This window comes from Brassica napus, chromosome C3 (genome assembly GCF_020379485.1).
Source record: "Brassica napus cultivar Da-Ae chromosome C3, Da-Ae, whole genome shotgun sequence".
NCBI lineage: Eukaryota > Viridiplantae > Streptophyta > Magnoliopsida > Brassicales > Brassicaceae > Brassica > Brassica napus.
The window spans coordinates 47,237,953-47,247,623 of NC_063446.1; the positions used below are offsets into that span (position 1 = coordinate 47,237,953).

General features: G+C 34.1%; 1 protein-coding gene across 2 annotated transcripts; it reads right to left on the minus strand.

Moving 5' to 3' along the window:
* Positions 1-1,244: 1,244 nt before the first annotated feature.
* Positions 1,245-2,855, minus strand: LOC106411203 (protein DCL homolog, chloroplastic). 2 transcript variants are annotated; one of them, XM_013851913.3, is made up of 3 exons: positions 2,358-2,855; positions 1,661-1,775; positions 1,245-1,516 (listed from the first exon to the last, which is right to left on the minus strand). In XM_013851913.3, the coding sequence occupies exons 1-3, from the start codon at positions 2,666-2,668 to the stop codon at positions 1,346-1,348; spliced, it is 597 nt and encodes a 198-aa protein (XP_013707367.1). In that variant the 5' UTR covers positions 2,669-2,855; the 3' UTR covers positions 1,245-1,345. The 2 variants fall into 2 exon arrangements, with proteins under 2 accessions (XP_013707367.1, XP_022562998.1); XM_022707277.2 differs by having other exon boundaries at positions 1,647-1,775; positions 2,358-2,820.
* Positions 2,856-9,671: the final 6,816 nt, after the last annotated feature.

The following is a 9,671-nucleotide window of genomic DNA, read 5'->3' on the forward strand; positions in this document are numbered from 1 at the left end:
TATACATTGAGCACCTTGAAAAGAAAATCCTTATGCATCAAATGACATACATAGATAACATGCTCAAGAAGTTTGATATGGACTAAGTTTACGAATTGACAAGTCCAATAATTATAAGGTTCCTTAGTTTAGAAAAGATAATTTCGGCCCTGATGAAGAAAATGAGGAGATCTTTGGTCCCGAAATGCCATGTCTAAGTGCCATAAAGTTTTGACGGATTTGGCGAGCCATACAAGGCTAGATAAATAATTTGTCGTAATCTATTAGCTAGATATAGCTCATGATCGACCTAAAGGCACTAGAACGGGATTATACATATTTTTGTTACCTACAAGAAACTAAAGACTTGGGTCCATTTGATACTAACCTACCCGAAGAGGGGTAAATTATTTTGGTGATACATGTTATTTGTCCGTCCAAGTTCACTCAAGCGGGGATTTGGTGGATCTAATTACTAAGGTGTTACTGACATCCAGAGATGTACTCAACAGGGGGAGTAATACGTGTTGTACTCTTTTTTCTTCACCATGGTTTTATCCCATTGGGTTTTCATGATAAGGTTTTAATGAGGCAACATCCAAAGTGTATTACAAACCATTTCGGAGATGGTCTTCCAATGGGGAGTGTTATAAACCAAGGTCTGGTGGAACCCCATATTCGAAAACCCATATTTTTATGTTTTTGTATTTCCTAGCCCATATTGTATTAGCGTTTCGTACTTATGTAATTCCCTATATAAAGGGCTCCTTATTGTCTAATAAAGATATAGACTTTCCCCTTATTTCATAGCAAAAAATATTTTATTAACAATTGTTGATGGGATGATAACAAAAAGTTTAATGTTCTGCTATAAACTCTACCAATCAAGCTATTAGTTTTCAATCGGGATACTCGGGCGTGTTTTGGAAAAGTAGGACTAGGATTGTCGTAAGGTTCTGCAGGCAGATATTCAACGAGTGGCTAAGCGTATTTTCAAGCAGAGGACGACAGAGTTGATATCGAGAATGTACCCATAGCTAATACGGTTGCAGAACGCTGATGGGAAGAGGAGACCATTAATACTTTGGTTAAATGAAACTATGACGGTAGTTATCAGATATAAAGAAATAGGCGGATCATTACAATACTCTTTTGCTATTTCTTCCTAATTGATTCAAGCCTACCAATGCACTGAGCCAGTCCAATTTTTCTACAACAAAGTTTTCCACAATTGTTATTTGTTTTGCGTAATTTCTTCTCTAACGGAAGGCAGCAAAAATTATATGAGAAGTTTGCTGTTGTATGACGATGGGACGGTATACAGAACATCCAGTAATGAGTATAGCTACTAGCGTGCTTAAAATGTTTAGCTACTAGCGCGCTTAAAATGTTCACGAATAAATCTCTCGGCGTGAGACGGGTATCTATCTCGAACATAGGCTCGAAGGCACTTCTGGTAGGAGAAATCTATCCATCCACCATCCGTTCTCACAACAAACAGGCACCTCGAGTGCCTGAACTGAGGATGCCTATCAACCTGCCATTAACAATTAAGTTTTTTTAGACGCAAGCAAGAAGTTACTCCAAATGGTTCAAGAATATACACAACAGTTCCATATGATTATTTTTATATTTGTAGACTCTCATATAAAGAGATGTCAGGCAACCTGAAGTAACGCACCATTATAAAATCAAGACCGCAGCCAATTTTATCTTTGGCATAGGGGTGAAAAGCAAGAAGTTTTTCCATGATAATTTTCTCATCCTCAAAGTCCAAGCGTTCTCCATCCAAATATCTGCTTATCAAGATGAAAAAAACAGACCAGTAAGACCAGACACCCACCTTGTTTAATTAACTGCCAAAACAAAAAAAAAAAAGAAAGAAAAGATAATTGCCCTTGTGCTACAAGATTTTGATGCCCTTAAACTCTTAGATAAATTTTAGTACCTAAAGTTGGTGCTTCAAGACAGCAAAAATAATCTCCACGAAAGGGGGTATGCACTGAAGCCTTAGCTAGCTAGAAAAAAAGGTTCCCGTTTGGCTATTGTTCTAGTAGACTGAAGATACAAGAGGAGCATCTATAACACTATGGAGACCTAATTACTCTGCATAGACAACTATAATCCAAACATCCTTGTCTGTGTATCAAGAGTTTGGCTTGGTTGGAACTGTTGTAGATTATGCCTCAGGTAATGAATCAACAGATTAAGCAAAATTGCCACATCAAATCCCAAAATGGTGTCTCTACGATGTTAAGAAGTCATTCAAGAACAATCAAGAATCAACCAAAATAAAATCAATACATAGGCGTTACTTTTTGAAGATTTCAAGCTATCAAGTTTGTGTTCCACCTCTCTGATCGAAAAGTGCAATTTACCTATCGGAGTGAAGAACATCTTTGGCGAGAAGAGCTATAGGTTCGATATCTCCAAGTATCTCGGCCTCAAGGTTCTTCCACTTCCGATAATCAGGATCTTCATAACGCCAATTATCATCAACAGGCGCCGTCGAGCTCATGGCCGGCATGGGAGAATCATCCTCGCGAAACTGCGGTTTATCAGCAAGAGAACACAGCAGACGGCGCCGGTGAGAGTGGAAACCCGCCGATGCGATGCTGAACTGATGACGGTAGTTGAGAAAACCGTTGCGGAGGAGCGGGAGTGTTCTGAGGAGGAGTAGCGAGGTCATTGACCCCCACCTTCTCTTCGATATCACCTAACGAGAAAACTAAAGATGAGTGAGGAAAGGAAAGCTTGCACAGCTGGAAGAAATCTTGGAAGAAGATAAGGACGAAAAGGACAATTCCTCAGATTTTTTGTATCGATCGGGCCCAAGGGACGAGACCTTAGATTAGCTCAAATATAACGAAGACGGAGAATCGAACCTGTAATGTGGAAGCCACCTGCTTAAATATTTTATTTATTATTTAATTCATGACGTACCCGCTTCTATAAATATCTTAAAACAATGATCCAACGGCTCATATATCGTATTGTTGCGTGTCAATACTGTACGTAACTCATCACCGAATCTTTCTCCTCATTTTATCTACCATTTTTTTTTTTGAGCAACTTTATCTACCGTATCTAGGAGGGTTATTGGAACCAAAATTTATGTAGAATTTGATGATTTGTAAGAATTGAGTGGTTTTTTTTTCTGAATAATATGTAAAATTTATTCAGAAAAAGTAATTTTTACGGCCATAGCTATTTTGGATATAAAATTTTTCCTTCACAAAATAGCTAATTTAAACTATCTTATGGAGAATCATAGTTACAGAGCAGTCTCGTAGTGCCGAATTCTCTTGGAGTCCATTATTAGACATTGATTACGAATCTGTCCGTCTATGATTGAAGTCAGTTGTCCTGCAAGAACCGGCTGAAAGCCATGACGACGGTTGTTTTTTTCCCTCCAAATGGAATGCAAAGCCACTTGGAAGCTGTAACGTATTAGGTAGAGCTTCAACGTCGCGAGATTTTTATCTGCAAGAATCGCCATAATTCCTTGCCATTGATCAGAAAAAAGAGAGGGAAGAAGTCCCTGCGCCGGCCCCGACCAAACCTCCTGAAAGTAGCTACAGCTAAAAAAGAGATGTTCTCTTATGTTCCAGATGTTGTTGACACAAAACACAGCTCGCATCAATACCAACATTCCAAAACACAACTTCGGTGTTGCATAAGGAAACCAGATACTAGAGTGCCAACTCACAGTAGGCGCATGACTTCGAAGAAGAGACCATGTATTTCTAGTACTAAACTGAGTTGAGTGATTTTAAGAAGTTACGTAGATTAAACAAATATTTTATGAACATTTACCCAAAACAATTTCCTTCTACGATAATACATACAAGTTCTTCTAGAAATTTACCAATTTTTTTTATGTAAAGCATATATGTATATGGTAACTGATAAATCATCGTAACATTGTTTAAAAAGTGACTTGCCATGTGTACCTCATTGATTTTGAAAGAAAAATAATAATATGAGATATTAATAATGATAACATGATTTGAAATTAATTATGACATAGACATTTATATTTAATGTTGATTTATATTTTTGGTAAGTTTTTCAGAACGGTAATCCATAGATTATAATTAATAAAAAATAAGAAAATATAATAGTAATAAATATAAATATAATAATAATAATTTACAATTTCTCGAAATATTATTTAATTCTAATTTTTATTACTAAAACATTCTTCAAAATTTTATGAAGTATTTTAAAAATTCTAATTTTTAATCTCAATACCATCAATTTTTTTAATATCTAAATTTTTTTTAAATATTATTTAGTTTTACTTTGATAACTAAATACAAAAGAAAGTTTTCTCTTATTTATAATGATTTTAAATGTATAAACTACTTTATAAGAGGTTATAAAATCAGAATCACTCTAAAAATTTTAGTTTTTCACAAAGTCATCATTTTAAAAAAAATTCTAAAACACTCAAAATAGAAAATCGTTCTAATTCTATTTTAAAAGGAAAATAACTATAAACCAATTTACATCAGTTATCAAACAATTAAAAAAATATTATATATAAAAATATATCTTTAAATTAATGATAAATTTGTTGTCAACCACATTAAATAATAAAAATTTAACTTGAGATATCTGATTTAAAAAGAAAATTTCATATATTTTACATTTTTGAACATCCAAAACTTAGAGCCCTATAATATCATTTTAGAAACAAAGTAAAAAAACATATATTTGAATATTTCTGATTATATAAAATCAAATCGTACACAAATTTATCTTTAATTATTTTTTTAAGAAATGACTAAGATAATTTCGAACAAATACATTAAAAATATAACTGAAACTTCTTATATCAGGTTACATTACAAAATAAAAACAAATATAAAGATGTTATAAAATCGGAATCAATGGCAAAATAGCCATAAACCAACTTACATCAGGTTCCAAAAAACCAAAAAACATATTATGAAAAAAGATTTATTTTTAAATTTATGAAAATTTGTTGTCAAACACATTCAGTCAGAAAATTTTACTTGAAATATACAATTTAAAAAAGATGCGTTCAATTTTTTTTTTTTTGAACATTCGAAACTTAGAGCCATATTATATCATTTTAAACACAAAGTAAAAAAATTAGTATATTTAAATATTTCTCACATAAAAAATCAAATCGGACACAAATTTATCTTTAATCATTTTTTTAAGAAATGACTAAGATTATTGCTAACAAATACATTAAAATTTATATAACTTAAACTTCTTATATCCGTTTACGTTACAAAATATAATAAATATAAAGATGTTATAAAATCGGAATCAATGGCAAAATAGCCATCAACCATCTTACATCAGTTGCCAAACAACCAAAACAATATTATAAATAAAAATATATTTTATATTTATACATATTTTGTTGTCAAACACATTCAATAATAAAATTTAACTTGATATATGATTAAAAAAATAATCTTTCAAATATTTTATGTGTATTCAATATTCAAAATTTAGAGCCGTATTATATCATTTTAAACACAAAGTAAAAAAAACTGAATATATATGAAGATTTCTTATTATAGAATCTAATCGAATAAAAATTTATCTTAAATCATTTTTTTTTAAATGACTTAAAATTATTGTGAACAAATACATTCAAATTTTTATAATTGAAACTTCTTATATTATCTCGAATTAAAAAATAAAAAACAAATTCATAAAAAATTTGTTTAAAATTAAAACTATCATCACATTTTTGTTTAAACTATACATTTTTTTATTAGCATGAAGGTATCCGAGCCTATGAAAGGGTAGTTATGGATAGATTCTTTCACCCGGTATTCAAATAGGTCGAAAGCAAATGCTCATATCGATGTGGATGTCCATGAGTAATGTGACTTAGTTTTACACAACAAGCGGAAACGTGTTGGCATTCCAAGTAAATTTCCTTACCACTCGACCACAAGGTCCCGTACATATATATAGTAATGTTCCTTCTTAATAATATTTGTGTGTTTATATTTTAGTTATAATCCTTTTTTATTCGTCACATGAATTCATCTCTTAAGATGTTAATATAATAAATTTATATGAAAACATGATCTACAAACCTATTAAACTATATATATATATGTTATGGGCGAGAATGTTAAAAATGAAATTCTTATTTTTAATGGACAAAAATCTTAATCAGTTATATATGATTGTTCATAAAAAATCTAATTAGATATTAAAAATATATACCGAATAATTCACATTCAATTTTGAAAAAACAAAAAAAAAATGTAATAGCATGCCAAAAACACAAAAAATAATATATTAAATTTAAGAACTTTTTGTACTTACGAATTCGCGGACAGCCACCTAATATTGGTTAAATCACGTTTTGTATTAGATACATTTTTTAAGTATGCTTTATTTTATTGAAGACTAGATATGTAGAGTTTTCTTTTTTGAAGACTCTCTCTTTAGAGCTTTGGACTCTCGTTCGGGGTACCTTATTCTCAAAGCTCAACGGGTTCTCAGTTAAGTTCTTCCTCAACTGATATTTCCGGGGCTTCAATGACTAAGCTTAAGGGTAGGGAGAGGCCAAGCAAATTCAAAAGATGACCTAAATCACAGGAGAGAATCTCAAAACTTCAGGGAAACAAACAACGTAGGAATTGAAAGAATATGGGTTACTCAAGAAAAAAGCTGAAGTAGAATTGGTCGTTGCATCCAAAGCCGTTAAGAGAAATGCATCAGTGATGGTTCCGAGTGAGGGACCATGAATGAGTTTCGTCAGTTTGAACTGCCAGGGAGTGGGGGATCCTCAAGACCTGATAGTTCAGCGCCGCACGGAATTACGGTGTACGTACTTCCCTGCGGTTTTCTTTTCTTATGGAAACTATGAATCCTCAGAATACACTAGTTGATATGCAATGTTGGTTAGGTTATGATCATGTATATACTGTGGACCTGGGAAATACCTGGGGTGGTCTTGCTCTTTTTTGGAAGAACAGTGTTGTAGTCGATATTCTGCATGTAGATAAGAATATATTGGATTTAAATATTATATATGAAGATAAGCAGTTTCATGTCTCTTGTGTATATGGTAACCCTACTATAAGTCTTAGGCATCTGGTTTAGGAACGTTTGATTCGTTTCAGTGTTAATAGGAGAAAGAGTTGGTGTATGTTTGGAGATTTTAACGAGATTTTAAATAACTCAGATTGGATAACACTTTCCAGCCATTTTTTGATATGCTAGAAATTTGTGATATGTTGGAGCTTCCAAGTTCTGGAAATAGTTTCACTTGGAGTGGTAGAAGAGGCAAACTGTGTATTCAAAGCACGCTTGATAGAGCCTTTGTGAGTAAGGATTGCTTTAATCAATTTTAGCTTCTAATCAAGCCTTTCTGAATAAGCGACGTTCCGACCATCTTCCTGTTCTGATCAAGCTGATATCGTCCCAAGATTCTTATAGATGGTATTTCAGGTTTATCAAAAGGATTCTTCATAAACCTTTGGTCCTTCAAGCCTTTATTCAAGCCCAGAATTTGTCTTCTGCAAATCCTAATCTATGTGTTACTGCTTGTCTCAGACTTTGTAGAAAGGCTTTAAGCAGATGGAAAAAGAATAATCAATCAAACTCTTTGGAAAGAATTACCAAGTTTTAAGTGGATCTAGAAAAAGAGCAGTCCTCGATGAATCCTTCTTTCTTCAGAATGGATAATCTCAAGAGATCTCTTGTTGTGGCTTATAAAATGAAGAAAAAATTTTGGAAGTAAAAGAGTAAAGATGAATGGATTCTACATGGTGATGGGAACACTAAAGTTTTTCATGCTGCAGTCAAAGCTTCCAGATCAAATAATGAGATTGTCAAACTTCAGGATGATCAGGGCATTTGACAACTTTCTGAAGCTTCTAAAGGTCAAGTAGCAATTCATTATTTCAGTAACTTTTTAAAATCTTCAAACTCGGTGGATTATTTTGACCTGCTTATGGACCTTCCAATTATAGTTATAAGCATAATGAACCTTTTACTTACAAAGAAGGTTACTGAAGAAGAAGTTAAGGATGCAGTGTGATGTGCTCAAATTACCCGAAGAGCAACTCTCTCAAATAAGAAATCGATTTGAGTACTTGAGGATCTTATCCACAGAGACTCGATATCTCACACAATGATTTGAGTTTCAGATCAAACTAGGCTAAATAATGTAAAGCAGTAAATAAGAAAGCAATAAATAAGTAGAGTTGTTTGTGATGGAAGAAGTGGTGTTAGGGTTTTATTCAGGTTTTATAACTATAATCTATAGATGCTAATGGTTAATCCTAGAACTCAAATGCAAAAGTAAGATATCCAGCTCTCGCTGCGAGTCTAATTAGATGACTAGTCCTATGTTCCAGCTCTCGCATGCAAACAAGAAAGGAGCGTCGATCGACACTATAGGGTGAGTGTCGATCGACACTATAGGGTGAGTGTCGATCGATGCTTCCTTATTAAAGCATTAATGAACTAATCAATGGCCATTTGTTTGTGTCGGCCACCTGGTTTTGTTCTAAGAGCATGAAAAATCTCTTGAGCGTCATTATATTATCTGTGATCTGTTGACCTGCAATAAAAGCTGATTGGATTTCTGATATACGCTCAAGTAAAATTTTCTTCGGTCTCTAGCATAAGACCTTTGAGACTATTTTATAGCTCACATTACATAAGCTGATTAGGCGAAATTGGGCCATCTTAGTAGGTTTGTCTTTTTTTTTAGAGTCAGACAATTGTTTGTATCATTCAATCCATGAGGAATAAAACCTTTGAATAAGAATTCACTGACAATACGAGTCAAACCCCCCTTCACTATGTCCCACAACTTCTGATAAAATAAGGCAGGCATTCCATCTGGTCATGGAGCCTTTTCTGGATGCATCGCAAAGAATGCAAGCTTAGCCTCCCATGATGTAACTAGGGCTGTGAGATTCTGATTAATCTGATTTTTAGTTGTTATTGAGACATTTCCCAGCATTATCTATCGCCTCCGGGTTTGATGATTCAAACATATTCCTAAAGTAGCTAGTAGAGCAATAGCTACCAAACTCTCCTCATCTTCCACAACATTCCCATGTACATCAGTCAGCTGTGTTATCCTATTTCTTGCTCTCTTTTGTTTTGTCAGATTGTGGAAAAAATTTGTGATCATATCCCTCTCTCCCAGCCACAATATTCGGCTCTTTTGTTTCTAGAACAATTTTGTAACACCCCGACCGTCCACAGCTAATGGGCCACCCACGCCCGCTCTCTCGGCCCGTGGGCCCATCCCGTTCCAGCGATCGGTCCTTTAATTTTTCTAAAGGCTCGAAATCATTGTTTACTGACCCTGCAATCACCACCCGACCTTTTCCCATGCTTTGGCCTCACTCGCATGCTATCGCGAATCACTTCCCGATAGGTCACCCATCCTTCCACTACTCCAGCTCAAGCACACTTAACTCTGAAGTTCTTTCTGGATGTGCTCCGGAAAAGGTAAGTCAACTTAGGTGACATAGGTAGCCAAATAAATTCTTTTAAGCTTTTTTCACATATCACAACTCGGGATGTTACAATTCACCCCCTCTCAAAGAACGCAACGTCCTCATTGCGCCCCACGACAGGTCTCAAGACGCCTCTCAGGTCAGAACTGAGATGGCTAACCAGCTCTGATACCAAATTGTAACGCCCGTATTTTCCAAAATAAC

Bases quoted from the DNA above. Each gene is read 5' to 3' on its own strand.
- LOC106411203 (XM_013851913.3), bottom strand. From the start codon at position 2,668: ATGACCTCGCTACTCCTCCTCAGAACACTCCCGCTCCTCCGCAACGGT. The intron at 1,776-2,357 runs GTAAATTGCACT...CTTGATAAGCAG, and splicing joins GATGTTCTTCACTCCGATAG to ATATTTGGATGGAGAACGCT. The intron at 1,517-1,660 runs GTGCGTTACTTC...TGTTAATGGCAG, and splicing joins GCGGTCTTGATTTTATAATG to GTTGATAGGCATCCTCAGTT.